This window comes from Anopheles funestus, chromosome 3RL (assembly GCF_943734845.2).
Source record: "Anopheles funestus chromosome 3RL, idAnoFuneDA-416_04, whole genome shotgun sequence".
Taxonomy (NCBI): domain Eukaryota; kingdom Metazoa; phylum Arthropoda; class Insecta; order Diptera; family Culicidae; genus Anopheles; species Anopheles funestus.
This window is the reverse complement of record NC_064599.1, coordinates 12,309,903-12,334,677: the sequence shown is the minus strand read 5'-3', so window position 1 is coordinate 12,334,677 and position 24,775 is coordinate 12,309,903. Positions and strand designations below refer to the sequence as shown.

Genomic DNA, 24,775 nt, shown 5'->3' with positions numbered 1-24,775 from the left:
GTTTCTTGCCGTTTTGTTTCATCAGAGCCACCACTGCCCTGGCTCATTTTATGCACGTATATGTTCCATATTTATACGTACAGCGTTTCACCGGAACGCATTATTTAAAATATTTATTAGGACCAATTGGACTCCGGGGTAAGAGTTCGGTACGCTTCTTGTTTTTATTTTGTCCTCACCACAATTTCATCTCGTTCGTTTGCCCCAAAACAAAGAAAAAGGACACTGTTTTTGTCACCATTTCGATCCATTTCTCTTTTGTGTGTGTGTGTGTGTTTTGCTTCCAAATTTGTTGCTCGTACGGTTGTATGTTTTTTCTCATCAGGAAAACTTATTTAACCTAGTCCTGATGCATGGGTAATGAGGGATAGATCAATTCGTTTGGGGACTGGTTAATGTTATGTCAACACTTCAAACCGGTGAACATTTTTATTTATGTGTAGCATACGTCTCTCGTCAACCCTCCATCCCTTATGTCAAATGGATCGCAACTGATGGCATTTGAACTCGTATGAATATAATTACAATCGTTTGCCGTTTTTTTCTTTGTGAGCTTCAGAAGAAACCCTTCAGTTGGAAGGAGTTCAGCTATTTAAAATAACTCACAGTTCTGAAACAAAAACGAAAACGAGAGATCTTTTATGAAATAATTTTTAAAATTTTTATCAAATTTTAACAAGCGACGAACCCCATAAAACCATTATTTCTTCTACCAAATAAAAGAAGGACAATTAAATGCCCTTACAACAGATGTTCGTTCGCAAAAGTACACCACACGGTTCAATATTCAATTCCACCATCGGCCCATACGAAAAAGAAGGGGGTATGGGAAGCAGGACACGTGGCTTACATTAGCTGAACGGGTGAGTGTGGGTTTTTGTTTTTCTCCTCTTGTCGTCCTTACAACACCTTCCAAGAAGGTGACACGCCTACTGATATGCATTTTTGGGAAAAGAATTCCTTCAGCCATATATCACGTTTTCTACTTACCAACAACACGCATCCTTTCGGCAAAGCAGAGTTTCCTACCGAGATGGAGTCGGCACACCATCGCTTGTGCGGCCAACGCATTAATCAACATTCAGGGTTTTTTTTTATTTACATTACCGATAACTGGATGGACTGATCATCCCCAACACATCCCCAAAATACCCGGAAGATTGGAGGGAACTTTGCAGCTGTCTCTCGCTAGGACATCAGTACATTTATTTTCTTTTAGATTTTTAAGAAGTTTGAAATAATAAGCTCTACGAAACAAGAGGCACTGTGGGAAGAATAGCTTGACTTGTGACTTGCTTCAAAAAAGTCTTTTACAGAAAGAACGAATATTTAACAATCCTTCTGAAGATCTGACTTCTTGAGAATTTATTTTTTGTTCCATTTTAAAAACACCACCACCAACTGGCAAGCATTCGAGGGCTATCTGATAATGTTAAATGTGACAAAATGGTAGCACTTCGTCCGGTAAAACCGTACAAAAAATGTCCATAATCTTTAGCTCCTGCTCGCTACAGTCAGCCCCGTACTATCGATATCACCATCTACCGTACAGAATGTGCGTGCAAAGCAGTGCACAATTAAATCAGAACAGACCCCACGATATACGTAGAAGCTCACTGGTTAAGATTTACGCAACGTTCGCAAATGGTTCACGCGCGCAGAGCACAACCAAAGCCTAGCGGATCGTGGTGAATCTTCTGGCGGGGTTCTGCCTGCCCGAACACCGACCCAGCGTAGCGTAATGTCAAGAATGTAGCTAAATATGTAGATAAATGTCACTGGCAGTAAGAAGCGTTTAATCAAAATTCATCATCTCCCGTGCGACACACTCGCGCTCGACGAAGAGAGGCCAGGCTCCAACCGGGCTTAATGGTTCAGGGCAGGCCCGCGGTACGTGGTACACCGGTTATTTTACTTTATCCACGCTGTGCATCATTATTGCACGGGGCAAAGATGATGACGACGACGCCATTCCACGAGAGCAGCACACGTAAGGCATGATGCCCTCCGCGAATCTCGCTCCACTCGCCTTATCCCCAATCCCCATCGCGCTAAGGACATTGCCGGCGGGCGGACATCTCCGATCGGCACCACCCGTGTGCCCCAGTGGCTTGTGTACGGCAAGGCCCCCTGTTTTGCCAATTGGAGCCCAAAGTTCCCTGGACACAGTGTGGGCCACGGATTTGTTGGCCGAGCCGAGCGATGATAGGCCGAACGCGATATGCTAATGCCGGTGCTACTGTTTGAGAGCTACAATCTGGCGGCGCAATCCCTCCCTATCAAAGCCTTCCCCCCCAAGCCCTTTCGGTTGTTGTCACAATGGTGGGAGGGTAAGGTTAAGATTCACGTTCTTTTTTGCCTGTTTCATTCCACTCTGCCAGTGGAAAGCAACCGGGAACGAGAACGACAGCTACACCTTATTTCCCTTGCGCCATTCTTGGTGCAGCTCTTCATTTCTTCGTTCCTTCTGCGTAATTTATCATCCGGTTTTTTTTTGTTTTTGCTGCTCGGGCTGCAAAGATTCTGAAGCGGATAGTCTGCGTGTCTGTGGTTTTGGCGATTGAGCGCTTTTGCAGCCGAGATTGATGCAGTTCTCGTACACACACACCTGACGTTGGGTTATACGTAACCAAGGTCCCCTGCACTCTCTGCAATCTACTCAATGAATCGAAGTAACACACCTTCGACGATTGCGATCAAGTACGGTAGTGAGTTAAGGAGATGAAGATTTAGTTTGGAATGATTATTCGAAAAAAATAATTTTATTTAGTTTAATGTAAACAATAGGATATTGTTTATCACCACAAGTTATAGCCTTTTCTGAATCACAAGTTTTTATCAATTCAATTAGAATTTCAGATACATGACTTTAAACTTTTGTGATGTTCGGTTTGGATGAAACTTCATGGAAACAGCTAATCTTCTTATCACAACTTGGAACAACTCTGATCGAACAAGGACTTCAATATCTACCCGTATGGAACGATCAATTTTGTAGGGAGCTAATATACCGCAGGTCACTTAAGAATTTTGAAGATGATTCCATTTCCCAACACATCTTCAACATACACATTGCAACATACAATCCAACACATTGCAACATACAATCTTCAACAGATGTCTTTTAGCAAAGATAGCATCAAGATCAAACTTGGAAACATTCAAGAAGATATTTACAGAGAAGACTTTCAATTTATTTCTGACTTAGATTTAGAGATACTTCTAAATTCAATGGGGAAAACATAGTATCTTCTTCTTCCAAAAGTCGCCACTACAACCTCAAGAGGAGGATTGATATGTATCTGTGTCAAAATTGAACAAAGATTCATTTTGATAGATCTATTCCAACTCATCAATAAAGATGATTCAACATCTCCAAAACTAAAAATATTGGGAGCTCCTTGAGAGTCTCAAATTAAAATGAGTTGTGGTTAATTCTAAGAGAATGCTGCAACCTAGTCTAGAGAATACTTTGGTACAAACAAGATTTGGTACTTACAAGATTTTATATCATTAAAAGACATTAAATGAGTCAATAATAGACTAAAATGGAAAAGGAAGAAAACAGGGGGAAAGTTCTTCTAGAGTTGTAATATCTTATAAAGAGAAAAAGTCGAACAAATAACTGAAAACTCTGTCTATAACTCCTTATGGTAAACTTAAGTATGAAGCTTACTTTGCTCAATAAAGAAACAAAACATATAGTTAATATTTGATACATTTATAAGCTTCAATCCACACTTTACTTTGCTATCCCCTTGCTGCTGTCAACCGCATCCTCCCCCAAATCCAGACTATCCAACCACCCAACGAAGCGATACAACATAATTAAAATCAAAAACTCCGTGTTAATTACCCGCTATCATTCGGCACCGATCCAACCATACCGCGTACTTTGAAACAAGCGGAAGGCACTTCATTTGCTCCCGGAACGTGGAATCCCATTCCCGCCAGATCGCCCAAACGCGATGAGCAATTCCACCCATCCGACTCAGCCCAGCCGCTGCTGGCGTCACGAACGATGTGGATCCGATGCGAATAGCCCGATACCACAAATCTAATGAGTGGTGGTCGAGGCCGTATGTGGAAAGCTGACGGTATAAAATCCGCCCGCAGCCGGTCACCATAGAACACCACGGTGACCGCGCTAATGTGAAGCGAACAACCGAAATCACGCTTCCCGGCACGACCTTGCAGAAACGATCGCTACTAAACCGAGCCGTAAAAACCGTGCTTGGAAGTAAAATCTGATAAATTACTTCCCTCTTCCCCGTCTGGACTCTTCTCTCCTTACGAGGGGAGGCTACCGATTCACGAAATGCGCACCGCAAATCATCGGGAAACATCTTAATTTCCGACTGACCAAATGCTGCAACCCGCGGCACTTAGGGAAAGCCGGACCGAAAAGCAAACGTTGTCGCCGTTGTCGTGTTGTGCCAATGTCTCGTCGATCAGCGCGAGATGATCAGCGTAAATGCGGTGCGCACGCGCGATCACCCATTCGGAGTTTTGGTAAGCTCCGAGGGCCCCAACCAGCCTGATCATCGGTCGTGTGGAGCGGATCCGATTTACCCTGCGCTTTTGTTAGTTCTTGCGATCTCCCCATGCGCCGTAATGAGCTGGAACAGTTTCGTGTAATTAGTACTACTTACGGTTGCCACATGCTTGTGTGACCGTGGTGGGGTTTTCACCTTGGAACATGGACCACCGATTCACCAGCGATTCTTGGCCGACAGAAGGGAAAGATTTTTGCGTGAGAAGGTGGCTTGTTTGGGGTTTCACTCTATCCCTTGCTGCTTGCTGTGTGAAAGTGCTAGATGGAACATTTTCAATGTGACGCTGTTATCTGTTAATTGAATTGTCTCCCGAATGGGATTTTTGCAAAACAAATCACAGAACTACGTAAGACTTGATGGAACTTTGAACTTTAAACACAACTCTTTGTATGGGAAGATTTCATTGGATTTAGCTTCATGATCGTCAATCTGGTGTTCTATTTCCATTTCCAAACAAACAACAGCAAAACATAAACAAATGTGTTCCTGACGGTTAGGCTGGTCAGTTTTTCTCCTAGCATCTCCAGTTCCACTTTGCTCTACTTCAAAAACCTCTTGCACCGTATTTGCTGTATACAGACTTATCCAACCCCGCGAATACCTGGACGGAACTCGCCAAGCATCCGTGGAAAGTCGTGACCAAATATTCAACCTATAAGCTCCTCGATTTTTTTTCGTCTCCCTTGACATAACTTTTCCATGTTTCAACTCTCCCGCCAATCCATTTCTCTCGTCCTCCCGTTATCTATCTCCCAACGGAAAGGCTACTCCAGTCGTAGCAGTTACTAAACGCATTCGGCAGCAGCGCAAAAACCCCCGAATCGATCCATTTCGTTTCATCATTACCCGTGCGGGGACCGATCGCAAACAAAAAAAACACAAAATCGACCCACCACTTGGTGCTTGTGGTCGCTTCCGCCTGGATATCTCCCCCCGGAAACCGTATACTCCCGTTGACCCGATACAGCCCGACACGAAAACCGCACATTTCAGCACCGGGACGCCCAGCCGCGGACAATCGTATTCATATTTGGATACTTGTCGACTATTATAAATGTGCTACCGGTATTTCTGTTGCGGTCACTGCGATAATGTGCACGAAATAGCACTGCGTGACCTGGACCGCGGTACCCACATGCACATGGGGGACCTGATTTGGGGGACGATACCCCAGAACAAAACGCAAACCTGGGAAACCGTGAGTCAAGGTGGAGACCCGCGTAGGACAAACGGTCGTCCGGGTTACACTTTATTGTGCTGACCACCCGAAACAACCGTACCGGACGGGTGCTGTTACGGGTGCCGGGGTTGCAATTGTCATCATCAACCTGGAGTGCGTTCCCTTTCGGTGTCGTTTCATTTCTTCTGCTCGCTGATACTTTGCGTTTTCTTATGTGGTCTATTGATAATGGGAAATGGATGGGTTTCTGTACAGTGTTTTACTGAGTGTTAGCACATTTTCTTTTGTACATTTTTGCTTATCTTAATCATTTACAGTTCGCGGTTGTTCTGTTATTTTCTTCAAAATTGTAGTCTCTTTTTCTTTCTTTACATTATTTTCTATTTTAACTATGATTTAAACATTCTTTTAATAATTTTATATATACTTTCATATTGTTATATATTTTTAGAATAACTTTTTCCGCAACATCAAACAAAATTGTAATCTTTATTTCTTTTTTTAAATTATTCACTATTTTAACTATGATTTAAACATAATTTTCATAATTTAATATACACGTTCATATTGTTATACATTTTGGGAGTAACTTTTTCGACAATATGAAACAAAATTGTAATTTATTTTTCTTTCTTTACATTATTTACTATTTTAACTATGATTTAAACATTATTTTAATAATTTGAAATACACTTCCATATTGTTATACATTTTTGGAGTAACTTGTTCCACAACATGAAACACTATAAACTCGCCACAATAATCGCAACAGATGCGATACAGCATTGTCATCACTCCCAAACGTTCAACAAAGCACTCGTACGATCAGGTCTGTTGGTGAGACACACGGCACATCTCTCGCAATACGGGACCACATTCAGGCACCACGATCCGGTGCACTTCGAAATGACCGAAAAACAATCAATTCACCGATGCAAACCGAGAGCCAACCGGGGAAATAATCGTAGCAATTGTTTGTTGCTACCGAATTACAATATCATGTGTTTTATGTCGTTCGTGGCGTTCTGCTCGTGTCTTGGATCCATTCTTTACCCTGCTCGTCCCCATTACGTATCGCGGTCGAAGGAAAAGAAAAAAACAACAGCATAATGCACCTAATATTCACCACCGTGCTGAAGCTACCTTACTACGTGCACGCAGGCGACGAACGGACAATGTTTAATTCTTATTTGGATTTCGTGCGCCCGTGTTGCATGTTTTTTTTTGCCTTCCTTTCGCTCATTCCCTTGTTTTGTTTGGTTTGGTCGCCAAAAAAGAACTCAACGTATGCTACTTGCCAGTTACTACCGTGGTTTAAATATGATAGTTTCCAGTGTTTGCACCCGATTTAGTGGTTTGTAAGTCATGATCGGCCGTCGGTTTGCTACCCGTGCGAGTAAGCACAGTTCACGATTGATCTAAAAAATCACACGTCGTTAAGAAATGTGCAAAACGGCCCCATCGAACTCTCAAGGTGCGGAGGTTAATGGGGAAAAGGTCAGCCGGTGGCGAGTGAGATTATTTTTGTTTAAGGATGGCACGAACTGCACGAAATGTGTGTACACTTAGCGAAAGTGTAAACGGTATTGCAATCTCGTGTGTTTGTGGCCTGGGAGTGATTAAACATGGGCATTCGGTTCGAAGTCGAACGTTTGATTAGTTGTTTCACTGAATTTTTGAAATCAAATTTTCCACAACAAGATGGATCTGTTTACTGATCACTGATCATACATTAATGATTGCATCTAACCCCTGTTTACAGTCTGTTTTAGTCTTCCTAGATAAACTTTTTGAATATGTAATAGATTCTTTTTTAATTATTCTGCTTTTTTTGCACTTCTTTTTTATTAAACAAATTTTTAATCTAAATTTTGCAGGATGAACAAGTCGTATGTTCCTTGCAAAACATATTGAAAAGAGACGATACTGGGCTCAATTGAGCTTCAGGGAAAGTATGGTTTAAATGAGACAAGAATTCCTTATTTAGTTAGCAATTTTTATATTCCGGAAAAAAATTATCTTCCCCTATATTTTCATGTAGACTCCGGTAGACACAGAAACCAACCCTGTCCAATTAATTTAACGAAAATTTTTATCTTCGATCGTAGCGCCATCTATATGTCAAACAGTACAACTACATCTCACCCTCTAGCGCTCACACTTTGCTTGCTTCCAATGGTATGCAATCTGCAATACACCCACTTTAAAGTGTTAATTTTTTCGCAAGAAAAATGGTAAAACAACCCACTATTTCTTATTTATTACTAACTAATATACAATAATTTAAATCAAGTAATTTATTTAATTAAGAGTAACCTGAAGCCACAAAGCTAAAAAAAAATCCTTTCATAAAAAATGGCGCGAAACAACAAACAACTCCCTTCGCAACGCAATACACACAAGCAAGCACACAAACACGTTGGACAAACTTCAACCACTATTCTACGGTGTTGCTATGGGTTGTTGATCAAAGGAAGCATAAACAGTTTACAAACAACAACATCGGTGAAAAGAACTGAAAATCGCGTACCCACAGTAAACGAACGCGGTTAGTGAAGCCAGTCAGACCAGATACCTAAAGTTATTTGGTGTGCTTTGTTCAGTTAACTCAAAGCATTTTTATTCGCTAATGAAGACGCTACAAAAGCAGCTTTAGAAGTGAACCAAATTTGAGTGAAATCGCAGTGAAGAGTTTTATATCCTTCAGGTACTTTAACACCGCGGTCCTGTGTTGCAAAGCAAAGAAAAACGAATGTTTAATGTGTTCATTTTCGTGCAATAAGGTAACCTTTTTTCTGATTCAATCGTGTGAAAAAAGTTTGCCAAGTAATTTGCATGTGCCCTCAACACGACATTTTGCATAGTTTTCAAGTGTAACAATTATTTATTGCTACCCGAATGCTCCCCGTGCCCAAAAGGGCAGGTTCTTCTTGTGCCGTGTGGGTTTTAATCGGTCCTGTACAAAGTGAGAATAGTGTGCATTTGTTTCGTCACCCGGCCTGCTACGTTTCGGTACGATGAGTTGAAACATTTTCCAGCAGTAATGTGTTGTGCATTTTTGCCATCCCGTACGTTCTTCCTTTCGACAGTGAATTTTGACCCTGGCCGAACACAAAAGCAGCGGAAACTATAAGCTTTGGTGCGGGTTGAATCATCACCGTTCTTCCATGTGCCTCTTACCCTACCTTTGCGTACCGTGTTTGAGGTGAGGTGAACTTTTGTGTCAACTATTTCCCAAGGCGCGAGGGTTAAAACACGAAACCAACGCCAGCAACCTTTCGCGAGCCGCGTGGATCCGCGCCACTAAACGTGACCATGCCAACGTGTCCCGCGCCCCTAGTGGCGCAGAAGAAATGTGGCCCACCGAGCGGTATTGGAAAGCAGGAGGTGACCCAACTGCTCGAACCAAACTTTCCCGAACATCATCAACATCGTCAACAGCACGGACACCACCATCACGATGGTGCGTCGAATGCGTCAAAGCAGGATGCCAAATGGGCGAAGAACGCCCGTTCCCAGCCGCAACAGCAGCAACCACAAGCGCGCAATATTTACACGTGGATCAGTGCACCACGTGCTATCTACAACAACAAAAGACTGATGCGAATGAGCAACGATCGGAAAGGGTAAGTTATTCAATGGGTTATTTTTAAATCAGTTAGTGTATTGCTTTTATGGGTACAACATGAAAAAGAATGGAGATGTGTATGCACCTAAACTTGCAAAATAAAACTTCAATACATGCAGAGGGCTGGGATCCACAGGATTAGAGCAAGATTTTGCAAGTACTCACTCAGTTTTTTTTCGGATGCCCTATTTCGCCTTCTCTGTTCATGTGGACGACATATGAAAACTTAACGGGATCGGTTGTCCGGTGTTGTATTAATGACATGACTTAAATACCCAAGTCTGGGAAATCTCATTCATTACACTCTAGTGAGTTTCCCTAACCTTACTCAGCGCGGCCCGGAGGTCCATGTGATAAACGGCGCCGGTCCACATGTCAGGACCGGGTTCAAATCCCATCCGTACCAAGGGCTGACTATCCGGGTACGTGGTAAAATAAGTCTAGTAAGCCAGAAATGGCCGGCGTGACCTGTAAGGTCGTTAAAGCCAAGAAGAGAGAGAGAGACTCAGGCTTTCCCTCTCAAAACGACCGACAAGTTCTCGTCCGGTTTGAACAAAGTCCAAGTCTTAGAGTAATATATGAATACTGAGACTTATTGAGCTTTAATATAATTCCAGCTTTTATTGTCAAGTGATCTCATCAACAATTTTTTTTACTTTTAACTCAAGAAAGTATTTCAAAGATTTTCAGAATACTTTTGATGAACAACTCCTACATTAGAAAAGCCATTAAACAAAGATATGTATGCCATCTTCATCTTCTTTTATGGCTTCAACTTCAAGAAGTTGACATTCTCAAGAGGTTGACCTGTCAGAACTCTTTTCTTGACTTTATTTACCCGCAGTAGTAGAGTAAGTCCAGCATGCGGAGGGTTGGCCCAGATGAGATTTGATTTGTCCTGGCAGTACAAGACCATCATCTCCCGCTATCATCTCCATCACCGGGCCGCCCCAGTGTTCTTTAAATTGTGCATTAACTTATTGAAGATGATCGATGAAATTTGTATCGAGTTCTGAACCCAATTTCCTGAAGCAGAGCTTTTGTGGTAGCAAAAGAAGTTCTGTAGAATCGATAGGCTATTTCATACATCAATACTAATTTGAGAAATGTGGGTTCGAGTTATGCATTTACATTTTTCTTTCAGTTTCAATTACTATCCCATCGCTACGTGGTGCCTTGTAGCACTTGCGTCGGTTTCAACAATTCTCGTTCTGCTATTAGAGTCTCTAAGCTATCCACTGAACTGATCGTTTAATAATGTACTAAAATATTGAGAGCAACGCGACAAGGTCTCAGACTGATGTCAGATTGCAATTCTTATTCTGAAAAGTAGTCACCTCAAAATGTAATATACTTCATAAAACGCAATAATTGACCTTTATTATCAGATTCCCACGCAAGATTTGCTGGATCAACACGATGTTATGAGAAATCCTATAGTATACTAAAACTCTAAATCAAAACTGATTCTAAAGCAAATTTTCCCAAAAAACCCAATGGGTTAACCAATTGATGTTCGATTCACCTCCAAACCAGTCGGTTAATGTCAACCGTACAAGCCAGCTGTGAGCCTTTTCGACATTTTTTTGTTGTTGCTTCCTCCCATCACTCTCCAACAACCGTCATCCGTGGATAGTACTCATCGCGGTGTCTAGCTACTTTCAGACCATATATGAACGAATGTTTCCCCAAATAGCTCTGCCCAACAATAGAACCAAAACAAAAAAGGGCACGCAGGAAATAGCCAGGATTCAGAGGGAAAATGTCACCGTTCCGTATGTTCCACAAATGTATGTCACATTCCCAGGTATGCGATAGTCATTAGAATGTAACCTTTCACGGTTAAAAATTGCACCACTTTCAAGACCTCGAACGGTACTACGGTGAGACCTATTTCTTTCACCGGCGTACAAAACTCAAAGTCCCCACACTCACCGGAACACAATTTTACCAGAACAGAATTTACGTTGCGCCTATTTCTGTCCGGTGAAAAATGTCACCACCAGACATTCATTCAGGCCACTCCGGAAGGGCAACATTTGTAAAGCAAACACGCGGATTTCACTGATCGTCTTGCTGGTACTTGCAAATGTCCGTGCCCCTGAAAAGTTGCGCACAAGTCGGTCACAAATTGTCGTCCGCGAGGTTGGCACCGTCGTTCGGGTGTGTGTCCTGAAATGGTTGGCTTCCGGTTGCATTCGATCACATTCGCGTCGTGCGCCGTTGCAAAGTTTTTGCAACAGTGTAGAACACATTTCGCAATTTACGAAAGTATTGTAAGTGATCAAAATGATTAAAATCTTGCTTTTTCGCACAATACATCAATCTTACGAAACAAGAGTTATAATTCTAATAAAAATTCCTCCTAAAACTCCTTCATGCACGTTATTCAAATTGATGGAAGAGCGATGTATTAATAACATCACACCATCACGCACCAACCGTTACGTTACATGATACAGCCAAAACGTGCCGTGGCTTCTTCTTCCAAGCATCGCCCAGCAACGACCGGTCAGCACATTTCCCAGTGTATGTCCCTTCAAGGTCAAGGGTTTATTCCTCCAGCGTCCGTTACTTGGACGGTACGAAAACTGTGTGTACGGAGACTTGCAGAGTTCAAAGGACTTTCTAACAGGCAGCAGGAAAATCACTTTCGTTCACCGTCTCATTATCGATAGGCGGACGGACTACCCAAAAAAAAAAGAAAACCTGGAACTTCTTCCAATAGTTTCAGCACTTCGTCGGCGGATGAATCATTCACTCAACCCCACTCGCCAGCGGTCATTTGCGGTCATCTTAGACATTTCGGACCCGGTTCGAGACGTAAGTTAAACGACCCCACGACTGCTAACCGCCTGTAGTAGACTGGTGTGTCTAACCTTGAAATTAATGATATCCTGTCGTGAGATAAAAAAGTGCCCAAAATGTAAACGCAATCGAGCAATATCCTGCCAGCCGGAAAAAAACGTGTTTCTCGACCCACGGAAACACTTTATCGAGTTTGGCGAATCTTCACGCCCCGGCTCTAAAAGCGCTTTATTTCAACGAAATAAATAAAACGCCACTGTTGACACATTCACACGCTGTCCCTTTTGGGAGCGTCCCGTTGGTCATGAACTTGAAACTACCGTCCAACACTATCCAGGGGACGAACTTTGTTTGCTCTGCTCTTCGATCGTCACACGCACTCTGGTTACTCAAACAAGTAACTTCCATTAAAGGCTAATCCTTGCCTAACGATCGGAATGGAAGGAAGCCTGTTAACTCTAGAATACTACTCAAAAAAACAGAAAAAGAAAAGGAACTTGCGTGTCCATCGACAACTGTTCGCCCGTTAACTCTGATACAGAGACGCGACGAATTTATAATTCTTCACAATACAATGTCCGTCTATATACTTTTGCGTCCAAAACTTCGTCCACTCATTTCCGTTTCCTTTTGTCGGACATCGGTTGATAGACGTCGAAGAATGCCACACCAAACATTCGTTGGCTTTTTGGAAAGTTCGTGAAATGTGACTATTACATCGCATTAACTACCATTTCGCTGTGTTCTTTAATTAATCTCAGAAATGCACGATCATTGCTGTGTGCTGTGATTTTGCACAAGTGAAAGAAAAAGAACTAAATGATTTGATTTTGGTGCACACTTAAGCTCAACGAAAAACAGTCTTCTGTGAAATCGTTCTACCAAATCTTAATTCTTCTAACTCTCCCTGCTTCAATTCGTTACGCTTCATTTGTGGTTTTCTCTGCTCAAAACCCCATTCAAATTGATCAGCGAGACAGTGGAGTGCTAAATTACATAGAAGGAAAAATCATCGACCACCTACGGACAGCTCACAGCAGAACATAAACATTCGTTGACCGCTAGAAAACGCCGGCATATACGCGTCCCAGGGTGGAAAGGAACTCAGGTTTATCGTTGCGGACCGACGCGACTCACGCGAACGCGCCATCGAATAGGAGGGAAATGAAAACACACAAACACTCTTTCAACGTATGTGGCCAACGCTCGGCTTTCGTGGAACTCTAATGGACTTTAACTTCTTCATTTACTCCCTTGTTTTTTTTTTTGACGGTGGAATCCTTCCAGCCACCGACCATGGTGTGTTCGTGAAGTGCCTGCAATGAAAAGCGAAAGCGTATAGAAACTAAAAATCCCACCACTTGAGGGAAAAAGCCTCCATTTGGTATCCCCCCATCGATCGCTGCGGTGCGAAGGAAAGCATATCATTTCCAGAATGGTTTGTTATGTACACTGCGCTGACCACATAGTTCCCGGTACGAACGGGCGAACGTGGTTTCTCTCGCGTTGGTCATTCGTACACGAATCGTTGGCCAGTGCGGTTGTTTTGTGGTGTGGTCCCTTTTAGGACCCCTGTTTGAGGGACACCCCATACAATGGTGCAAACAGTAGAGTGTAATGGCGTGCAGTAATTGCACTGGTGAATCGAAGCCGGTTCGGTACCTGGTGGTGCAATCGCCGAACATGAGTGATTCCTTCACAGACGTTGTTATTTGCTACAGCGTTTCTTTCCCATTCTGAGTGATACATTATTTAAAAACACGGACTCACCATCGCTTTGGGGATTTGTTAATTTGCTCTGAAGGAACTAAATATATAGGTCACTCCAGTGTCTTTGTCTGTGTGTGTTTATGTAAGAGAATAATTTTCGTGAAATTAACCTTAACGATTAAGTGGCGGAAGGAAAAAACGCAAAGAGTTTCGCGCTCCCTAAATAATGAAACATACCAGTGCTACTACTCAACTAACAGGGTGTGTTAAAATATTCAACGATTCGCTCTATAAATTATGTTACACAGAGAGTAACAAACAAGTTTGCGTACCAGCTGTAGTAGCAAAAACCCGCCTTAAACTCTCGACTTAAAGCGTCCGACACAAAACGTTTAGAAGTAAAAAAGAAAAACGATGCCTACACTATCTGCCCGTCACCAGCCGGAACAGCAGGAACTATTGGAGCTGGAGAGTCCCGCATTTGCGGTCGTCTCGAGTGACCATTCGTACCGTGCGAGTAGCCTTGGTAAGCCGAACGCAATCGTACGCCCGCTGCGGCACGGTCGTGAGCAACGCGAGGTGATCGAGGGACAGCACATCGTCAATCTGCACCCGGACTACAAACTGCTGCACGAGATCGAAACACAGCTCAGTAGGAAAAATAAGGATAACGCACAGAACGTGCACAGCATCGCGCAGCAGGACCGTGATCGGGGTGAACTGGTGAAACAACCTCAGCTGGTACGATCGAACTACGGACCGGGAGCAATCGAGATCGAAAAGACGGACCGTGGAAATCGGCAGCATGAGTTTAGCCGGGAGTTGGACGCCAAGCTGAGAAAGCTACAAAATGATTCCTCGAAGCGATCGTCTAAAAATGTAGGTTACTTGTTTAGTTCTTTTGGAAATATGGCGTGAGTTCACTATTGGTCAGTGCATATCATCCTTTTAACTTCTAATCGGTTTAGCTTCACAAGAATGATAAGCTTCGTCTTATTCTTTTTCCCCAAAAAAATACAAAACTATTAAAATTAACTCAGCATGACGTGATGAATCAGGTTAACTGTCCACCCACCGTTACCCAGCGTTACGGGAACCCGGATAACCTCGAGTGGGCAATTGCAGTTACTCCATCGTCACTGTTGCTCCATCACTACGAGCGCTATTAGTAGTGCCCTCCCATGCTTTTCTACTGTTTTTTCAAGGACTCGCGTTCAACGAGTTTGTGGAGCCACGAGTAGGCTAGGTGATAGTGGAGAAATAAATATGAAATTTATCACCCCAAACCACGTCGACACTGGATGGTTGGAGGTTGTTATTACGCAAAACAGGAAGTCGATATTTTGTCGACCTACTCGACACCGCCACACGGCACTTTTGTGTGCATACGGCTTTTTGTTTCAAGGAAACGTCGTGTACTGTAAATGTTTTAAAAGCTCAAACCACCAGGGGAAATGATGAATTGTCCAGCACTGACCTAGTGACCGGATGGAGTCTAGCTTTTCCTACTCCATCATGTGCTAGCTCCTTTGGAAGTTTCTTTTGCATGCTGCTAATTGCAGTTGCCCAGTAGATCAGTTAAAACATAATAGTTCTCACAAGCGATCAAACGAAATAAATTGTCATCGGAACAACGGCAAACCAGAAAAAAAACCTTATCCCGTACCATCGATTGGCATTCCAGGGCAGCACACAGGAGGTGAACGTTAGGAAGCGTCCCTTGTTCATCACGACCGTCCCGAAGGGTGTGTTTCTGCAGCCTACCAAAGAGCTCCCCTTGCTTTTGCCCGGTTCCAGCCAACGACGGCTGTATGCCTTCGAGAGCCGGCCAAGGATTCTGACGGCTCCCAGCCTCAGCCAGAACAACAACAACAACAACAACGACATCAATCATCCGAACCACAACCATCCGGGCGAGTATGTCTGCAAGCACGGTAGCCACCATTACGGCAAACCGTTAGGACCAAGGATATCCCAACTCGCCCCAGGTGAGGCCGACATCGTGCGGAAGGTTGCGGTGCAGGAACTACAATCGATCGCCAGCGGCCAACAACAGCGATCCGGTCCACAGTGCACCCGTCCGGCAAGGTAAATTGGCCGTGTAAAACATTCCATTTTGCTTTCCATTCGCACCTTGCCATCTGTGTGTGTGTGTGTGTGTCTGGGGGTAAGGGGGAGAGGGGGTTCTTTTGTTCTCAAGGTTAACCACAGCACAACAATTCCCGTACACTGTGAATCGTTAATGATGTAAGGAAAATTTCTCTCTCTTTCTTTCGCTCTCTCTCTTCTACCTCATCTCACGTGCTGGAACGCTTTGTAAAAAACAAAAATCAACAACCACCACTTCGTTTGATCCCAAAACACGACCATGTTACCGTGCTAATGCTTTCTTTCGTTGTGTCACTCTCCGGTCTCCCGGAACTAACCTCACTTTTTGCTCACTAAAACTAAAACAGTCAGTCGCTCACAAGCAAAGCGTTTGCCAGCGAACGGGGATGGAAATGGAGTAGGGCGCTAAAGTTATTTAAAAATTTGCATAAATTTTTATTTTAGTTTAAGTTTTGCTTCAAAAAAAAAATCTCGTGCTGAAACCGAGGCATCGTCATATATGGCGTGACAGCTTGGCTTGTGGCACACATCGTCATGCAGTGCCAGTATTTAAGGATCTTTAACATTTTTACTGAATAGTGCTGAACTGCCTGCAGTAAAAAAATGTTTTCTTCCGATTCTTCTCAGCTTAGCCACTTAATAGGCCAAAGGCCTGTCATATAATAGTTTATTAGGTTAACCTCTCAATAAAACTGTAAACACATTCGCTGCATAAGATTCAATCCAAGTCTTTCGGTATATTCTCCAAAAAAAATTAAAAGAAATATTGTAAAATATTTATTTCTAACAATCTTCCTTTGCTAAAACACTCCTTAAATTTTTCCGTTTTTCCGCTTGCTATTAGTGCATCTTAATTACCATTCCTGGAACGACGAGTCACTACAATGTGCGTCCTTGTACTCCCTGTTAGTAAACACTCCGACTGGTGCGGGGATATAATTTCAATCCCTTTCAACACCTGTACTTACGGTAAAATATTCAAACTCAATGTATCGATTACCACATCCCGAGGTATAAAAAGATGACCTTCAAGCGTAATAAAATGTGTTTGGGTACTGGTTTGCGCCACAGCGACATTCTACGGCATCAGGAATATACGCACGATCGCACGGTGTAAGTGACCATGGTTATATGTAGGCACTTCCATCATTAGTTCCCTAAAATAGGTCACCTTTATAGGGTAAGTGTACCAATTATGGACGAGTTTGTACAGCGTTTTCACAAGAACTACGTTTGTGGCAAAACTGATTAACTAAAATTCGTAAACAAGAGTCCAATCGATAGACACACGTTTTTTACGTATTTTCGTTTTTAAATTTTGTAATTTGAACATTTAAATCAAAAGTTATAGTCATTTTCGTAAACCTCTTCAATGCACCAATTGTTGTGCTATGTGTTCCAATTGTTGTGCTATAGGTGTACCAATTGTTGTGCTAGTCCAAAATCACCATTTGAATTGATTTCTCTCAAGCTAATGGGTATAATAAGGAAACTTAATGTTTTTTAGGAACTTTTGATAACTAATATCACTCAAAAATATAGAATAAACACGTTTTTTACTGATTTTAAAATCGTGGTTTAGAGAGGCAAATTTTTGTTTGATTTGGCAGAAATTTGTGAAGTCAGCATAAAATGATGGCAGTAGGCTGTGTGTTCAAAGTATCAGTTAAAACTAGTTTTTTTGTAGTGAATAAACAATGTAATAATTCTGTTATTATTGTTTAATTTACTCATTTTAACAAAATAAAGGTTGCCGAAAGTCAATATGCTTATCTCCAATACACGCACTTTGTTTATCAGTGAATTACGACAGCACAAACAACCAACATGAAAATAGCACAACAATTGGTGCATTCCGGTTTTCCATACACCAATTGTTGTGCTATTTTTGAATACGATAAATAATTTTTTCGTATGATTTAATTATCAAAACCGATGTGGTTCTAGCTTAAGTGAGCCATAAACTAGTTTTTAAAATTTTTTGATGTCGATTTTGGGCTCTAGTTTCATTAAAAATTGAAAACAAAAAAATGGTCATGTTTTAGACAATCGTTAAGATATTCCAGATTTTTTGACAGCAAAACTAAAAATCGTGATTTTTTTAAAAATAAGCTTATGAAATTAATGAAACGTATGGGAAAATAAGGAAATCTGTTAATTTATGTGAAGAAATTTTTTTGCGACTGCAAATCATCCTGGTTTTTTCATATTATCCATTTTTCCGACGATAGCACAACAATTGGTGCTAGCACAACAATTGGTACACTTACCCTAAGTGAGTTTAGCTCCCCCAGTGGGAAAACGAATGTTAACCGATCGCATTCCGATCGATAGTGGGATTAGATTTCAATAATTAATCTTCCATGCAGTGTCCTAATTGCCTACTCAATGTATCCCGGCGTTCGTCCTATTCATTGGTATTTGTTCCCAGTATGTCTACGATGGAGTTTTTTTTTAATTCCAACAACTCAAAACAAATGGAGGCGCCTGGTTCGTCGTACACGTAACAACGAAGTATGGAGATTCATTTGCTAAAACGAACGTTTTGCGTTCGATTCGAAGATCTCTACTTGAAGATACAATAATGACAACGATAAACCTTTCGCCGGTAGTTTCCAAACTCCTATTGAGGAGAGTTTTGTTTTGGAAGTTTCAACCAGCCACACTTTCTGGGTCAGGCCGGGCGGCTAGGTGATAAAGGGATGCCTCCCTATCGTTTACCTTTATCCAACAAGCATCAGACTGCATGCAACCAAAGAACCAGTAATAGGCACTGGTACCCACTGTATCCTCCCCAAACGAGTCTCGAACTTAGTCGAACGCTTCAAAACGCCGTATGCGGAACTCGGCCCGTGTTGGTGAGTCGATGAAGCACCGCATTGTCTGGAAATGAAAGATAAATCGTTGATGATTCTGGTAGACTAACTCGTTTTAGTAGGTCACTCTAGTACCAGCTGACATGTACCACTGAAATCGGGTCGGTTTTTCGTTGATATCTAAACCAACTAATGGTCATTAAATAGACGTCAACTACACTACCAGTCGTTCCACTTGGTGACATTTGTGACTTCCATTCGAACCATATTTGTACGGGCCTATTGCTATTAGGGTCTGTGAACCTACAACACCACACCTGCCTATTATTGCTCTGAACTTACTCCCGCTCTCCCAAACGTCGTGACACTCGTTTTGCTTTGGTTTCGTCATACTCTACGCATGAATCGTTGTTAATGTGAAGTATTGTAATTAAAAAGGAGTTTTCCCTTCCATCGACAACCTTTATGATGGGGGACCTCATCTAGCCTGAAAGTAGGCAACAGTAAACTTTATTGTAATGTTTTCAAGTACATTCTGCAAAAATGCGTTAGGGTTGGAGGCACATTAAGCTCGTTCTGTTCCACCGTAATTACATGCTTTAAGTACTTTCAAAGTGAAACAAGTCCGTTTACTAATTAGTTGATTCAAAATGTGTTTTTTTTATAATTTCTGAGGAGTACCAGGAGTACCTTTTAATTGCATACTTTTTCTTCTGATGATTTAATTCATTTGATTCATTTGATCTCCTAATTTCCGTACTTTTTTTTTATTTTTTGCTCGGTTAGAACGGCCTGGCTGTATCAAGAATCCGTACTTCTTATATATTTAATAAAAAAACAACTAATTATATGTCTCAAAAAATCATAACGCCCATACATTTTATCGATTAGAACTTTTCGTGTGATGATTAAAAGAAAAAGGAAAACAAACAAGCTTTTGCCAAACCCGTCAACACCCGAAGAAACGTTCGCGTGTCGATATGTTGTACATTTACTACTGCTGAAAATCACTCCAAATGGTGCGGCCGTTGCCTAGGGTTAACTGGATTGCGTTATATGTAAATGAAACGAAAGCGCTGGTTACGCGCCTTTACCCATCATCAGCTAAAGAAACATCGTCTATTGAACCACGACCATCGGGGGATGGTCGGCGCGTGATTCTGACCGTCAGAAATATTTCTTCTGACCAATGCTAGTCGACCCGAGTATATAAGGCCGAACCACAACCATACGAAGGAGCATTCACCTTTCTGTGGTCTATGTTTTTGCGTGGGGTGCGCACTAAAACGTGATGCGTAATCGTTTGCGTAAAGGAAAAAAGACTTTCCAGCAATACTGTGCGTAATGATAATTTTCCATAACTTGTGTTTTTTTGTTTTGTTTTTATTTGCAGAGACCAACAGCAGCAACCACAAAATGGAACCTACCAGAATGTGATGCACGATCGACGAGTTATCCGAGGCAGTAATTATACCTCAACGAGCAACCTGCAAGTGGTAAGTGTCGATTGTGAGACGACTCTACTACCCTTTTGTGCTGCGTTTCGTTTATATTTATTAAAGTTTTTTTAGTTCTCTTTTATTAACTATAAATTCAACAACAAAATTAACCACCAAAAGTAATGCTTTACTATCGTTTCTGATAAACGTAGACAAAAACCTGCTAAAAATGCTCCCATTTTCTATCTTCTTTCTCTCTTTCCTTTCCCTCCTGTTTTTGCCGTCTTTTCATAACTGCATTGTTTTCGCTCCTTGGCCGTAACTCTTTGGGCGTACTTTCATTTTGTTTCCTCCCCCGGTTCGAAAACAAAAAAAACACGATCTTCCATCGGAAAAAAAAACAAAACAACGCCAAATTTGTACACAGGGCCATGTTAATCACTTCCCTAACATGCCCCGGTGGAATCCATATTTCGGTTATGCTGGTCTTCTATCAGGAAAGGTGAGTTTGATTAAATCGTCCCACAAAACTGCCACCGAATCGCGTGGCGTACGGTGGTGTGTTGGGACGATCGCGCAGTTTCTATCTTCTTCGCTTGCATCAACACAAACACATCCAAAAAAACACACCTTAAATTAGTGTATAAAAAACTAATGCAACATTAGTGAAATTCAAGCGCGCTTATTTACGTTCGCGTTCGTTTTTCCTTCCATGTTTTTTTTCGTAATGTTTCATAAACCATTCTTCTGTACAATTGCTTTACCTTTGCAAAACTGCAAAAAACGAGATATCGCCTTGCCCGCCTGATACAAGAGTTAGCCACTGCTGTTGCTTTGTTTTTTCGTGTTCTTTTGCTCTCATCCCATTTGGTTTGTCGATTTTTTTTGGAAATGTTTCATACATTGAACGTAGTGATGGGTAAATTGGACAAAACAACGGAATCGCTTCCGAATGACTCCATAAATTTTGGAAGCGGCTCCGGAAGGTAGGTGCAATACTCCGAATTCGGAACCGTCCGGAACCGTCCGAAGCCGTCCGGAGCCGCTAGTCGGCAGCCGGAGCCGTCGGAATCATCGGAGCCGCCCAGAACCGTCTGGAACCGTCTGGAACCGTCCAGAGCCGTCCGGAGCCGTCCGGAGCCGTCGGAGCCGCTAGTTGACAAAGATATAACCAAGATTATTGCACTATCAGCAAATTTTATATAATCTGGTAAAAATAACGAGTTGAAATGAAACATTTGCTTATTTCAACTAGCGGCTCCGACGACTCCGATGGCTCCGGACGGCTATGACGGCTCCGGACGATTCCGGACGGCTCCGACGGCTGCCGACTAGTGGCTCCGGACGGCTCCGGGCGGCTGCCGACTAGAGGCTCCGGACGGCTCCGGGCGGCTCCAGACGGCTCCAGACTGCTCCGGCGACCGACTAGCGGCTCCGGACGGCTCCGACGGTTGCCGGCTAGTGGCTTCGGACGGCTCCGACGGCTGCCGACTAGAGGCTCCGGACGGCTCCGGGCGGCTGCCGACTAGTGGTTCCGGACGGCTCCGGGCGGCTGCCGACTAGAGGCTCCGGACGGCTCCGGGCGGCTCCAGACGGCTCCGACGGCTGCCGACTAGAGGCTCCGAACGGCTCCGGGCGGCTGCCGACTAGAGGCTCCAGACGGCTCCGATGGCTCCGGACGGCTCCGGCTGCCGACTAGTGGCTTCGGACGGCTCCGACGGTTGCCGACTAGCGGCTCCGGACGGCTCCGACGGCTGCCGACTAGTGGCTTCGGACGGCTCCGACGGCTGCCGACTAGTGGCTTCGGACGGCTCCGACGGTTGCCGACTAGAGGCTCCGGACGGCTCCGACGGCTGCCGACTAGAGGCTCCGGACGGCTCCGGGCGGCTCCAGACGGCTCCGATGGCTCCGGACGGCTGCGGCGGCCGACTAGTGGCTCCGGACGGCTCCGACGGCTGCCGACTAGTGGCTTCGGACGGCTCCGACGGCTGCCGACTAGTGGCTTCGGACGGCTCCGACGGCTGCCGACTAGAGGCTCCCAACGGCTCCGGACGGCTCTGGACGGCTCCGGGCGGCTCCAGACGGCTCCGACGGCTCCGGACGGCTCCGACTGCCGACTAGCGGCTCCGGTCAGCTCCGGGCGGAATCGTGGTTTAAACCTAGCCGGAATCGGGACCGGAGTTGCTATGCTCTGAAGCGGTTCCGAGCCGTTTGTGCGATTCCGAGAACCCATTACTAATGGAATGCTGGTCTGTTGCCACCTTTGCAACATTTGGGAGGGTATCACACTGTCGCACAATTCTCTAACATGTAAATAATATCATTGCTAACATTTGTTAACACACTGTCCTTTGGTGAGAACTTGTACATTGACCATTTACTTAATGTTATTCATCTCATTTTTTTATCCTTTTATGTGAAAATAAAGTTTTTGCTTACTTTTTTTCTGTAACATGTTTCATATGCTTCATCGTTTGCCCCACTTTTCCCACGCAAATTATGTTCACCATTTTCATTTTCTAATTCTCCACAGGGTGATGGTGATGGCGCGCAGAAGGAAGCCGAAGCACGACGGCGCCAGATGCTCCGGAAGAAGTATGTTACGCGCAACCAGCGTGGAGTGATCGGCACACCACCACCTGTCCGTGGCCGACGGCACGAAACGGTTCAGACTGAGAAATATCTCGAGGAGGTAAACCGATTATTGGACAGGACACAGGATCACTTTTCTTACTCAAAAAAAAAATCATCACTTACGATTCATTTCACAGCTCTTCCTGCATCCTCCCGAGCTAGATGCCGGTTGTCAGACGGATCTGTTTCTCCACCGGCCCCCATCGCCACCGTACGTCCCGGCTAAGACCGGTTGCGATGTATCGACCGAAATATTGGACGGTGAGCTGTTCGATTTCGACATCGAGGTGCAACCGATCATCGAGGTGTTGGTCAGCCGGACGCTCGAACAAGCCCTGGTGGAGGTGTTGCACGAGGAGGAAATAGCTGAGATGAAGCAGCAGCAGCAGAAGATCCTAGCGTTGCGTGAGGCTGAGCTAGCCGAGCTAAGGCGCCTGGAGCAGGAGGAACACAAGCGTCAAGCGGAACGGGACAGACGCTACCTGCAGGACAAAATAGCACGCGATCTGGATCTGGAGATGCAGGAACGCATCACCGCAGCCAAGCTGCTGCAGGGCCGACTCGATGAGATCGTACCGGAGGTGTTAGCCGCTGTCGACAAGATCGAGACGGACAAGGATCGGGCCGAGTTTGAGCGGCAAATAACGCCATGGCTCGCAAAGGAGGTTGCGCATGAAGTTGGCCAATGGATTGATGCGAACGCGCTGCTAGAAGGTTTGTTTATCTTCCATCTTCCACCGCTGTTCGTTGTGAGCTTTTAGCCTCAGTTCACCATCTTACTGTCTGTGTTCGTTTCAGATATAATACGTGAAATTTTGCTACACAAAAAGAAACTCCTGGAAGCGGATGGGGAAAACACTGCCGACGAACAACAGTACGATGAGGTTGATCCGGACGAAACGGTAGACGAACCGGAGCCTGCTTTAGGCGATCGCGACACGTTGGAGGAACCTGAGACAGCGGAATCGGTGCCGGAGGAGCCAACTACCGGGGGAAGCTCCCAACAGTGATGCCGAGAATGCAATGTGATATGTTTGGCGAGTGTGCTGTAGCGCTGTGGGAAGATGAAAAGACGGCATGTTTGTGTAAAGCTTTTCTGTAAAAACCAAAAATAGCCACGGATAGCAATTCTTACCAATCAGAATCCATCCCGAGGCCGCGAAACGCTGGAAATTATTATGAAAACATTACTTCGGCTGCTTTTAACACCAAAAGTAACGGACGGTTCGTAAGGATTGCAATGTTCCGAATGCTAACTCAGAATTATCTTTGACCGTAAACTCCATGTTAGTTGTTTGTTGCCAGCGTAAAGCTCCACAAGACTCTGAAAATGGAAATAAAATTCTACTTTGTTTCATTCAAAATTCGATTTCTGTGTTGTTGATGAGGCGTACATATTCGTTTTTCCTCTTTGGATGCATTGCGAGCAATTGTTCTACCCGCGAGAGTAACCTCCGATGGTGATTGATTTATTATTGGGAATGACGAGTTTTCGTCCTATTTTTTGGCCTCGTAGGGCTGAAGGGAAAACCTTCAAGCCTAAGCATGCCAATAAAAAGGTAAACAAATACAAATTCAAAAATTAGATCGGTTGAGTGTGAGTAAATTTTGTAAAGTTTGAAAAAATCGACTGCCTTTTTATTTTTTTAAAGTAAGTAAGTGTTGTATATAATTATTGTGAATGTAAATACTATTTTCAAAACAGAAGCAAGGCTGTTTATTCGGAAAAAAACCTCATCTCGTAGATGTTTCCACAAAAATTCTATAAATTTTAAAATTTCATAAGGCTTACCCCTTACCATTTTTTTGGGGAAATTTAGCAAAAATTTTAAAATTGATAAATTTTAATGCGAATTCGTGCTATAAGTTTCTCTTCACTTAAATACTGCTTTAAA

At 43.5% G+C, this 24,775-nt stretch overlaps 1 protein-coding gene across 2 annotated transcripts; it reads left to right on the top strand.

Moving 5' to 3' along the window:
* The first annotated feature begins 12,901 nt into the window (after positions 1-12,901).
* On the top strand, positions 12,902-24,244 carry LOC125771450 (radial spoke head protein 3 homolog B). Of its 2 annotated transcripts, XM_049442093.1 has the most exons (7): positions 12,902-14,761; positions 15,567-15,970; positions 20,201-20,303; positions 20,674-20,748; positions 22,780-22,938; positions 23,018-23,594; positions 23,679-24,244. In XM_049442093.1, exons 1-7 carry the CDS (start codon positions 14,297-14,299, stop codon positions 23,888-23,890), a joined length of 1,995 nt encoding a protein of 664 aa, XP_049298050.1. In that variant the 5' UTR covers positions 12,902-14,296; the 3' UTR covers positions 23,891-24,244. The 2 variants fall into 2 exon arrangements, with proteins under 2 accessions (XP_049298050.1, XP_049298051.1); XM_049442094.1 differs by lacking the exon at positions 20,674-20,748 and having other exon boundaries at positions 12,906-14,761.
* Positions 24,245-24,775: the final 531 nt, after the last annotated feature.

Bases quoted from the DNA above. Each gene is read 5' to 3' on its own strand.
- LOC125771450 (XM_049442093.1), top strand. From the start codon at position 14,297: ATGCCTACACTATCTGCCCGTCACCAGCCGGAACAGCAGGAACTATTG. The intron at 20,749-22,779 runs GTGAGTTTGATT...AATTCTCCACAG, and splicing joins CTGGTCTTCTATCAGGAAAG to GGTGATGGTGATGGCGCGCA. The intron at 23,595-23,678 runs GTTTGTTTATCT...TGTTCGTTTCAG, and splicing joins TGCGAACGCGCTGCTAGAAG to ATATAATACGTGAAATTTTG.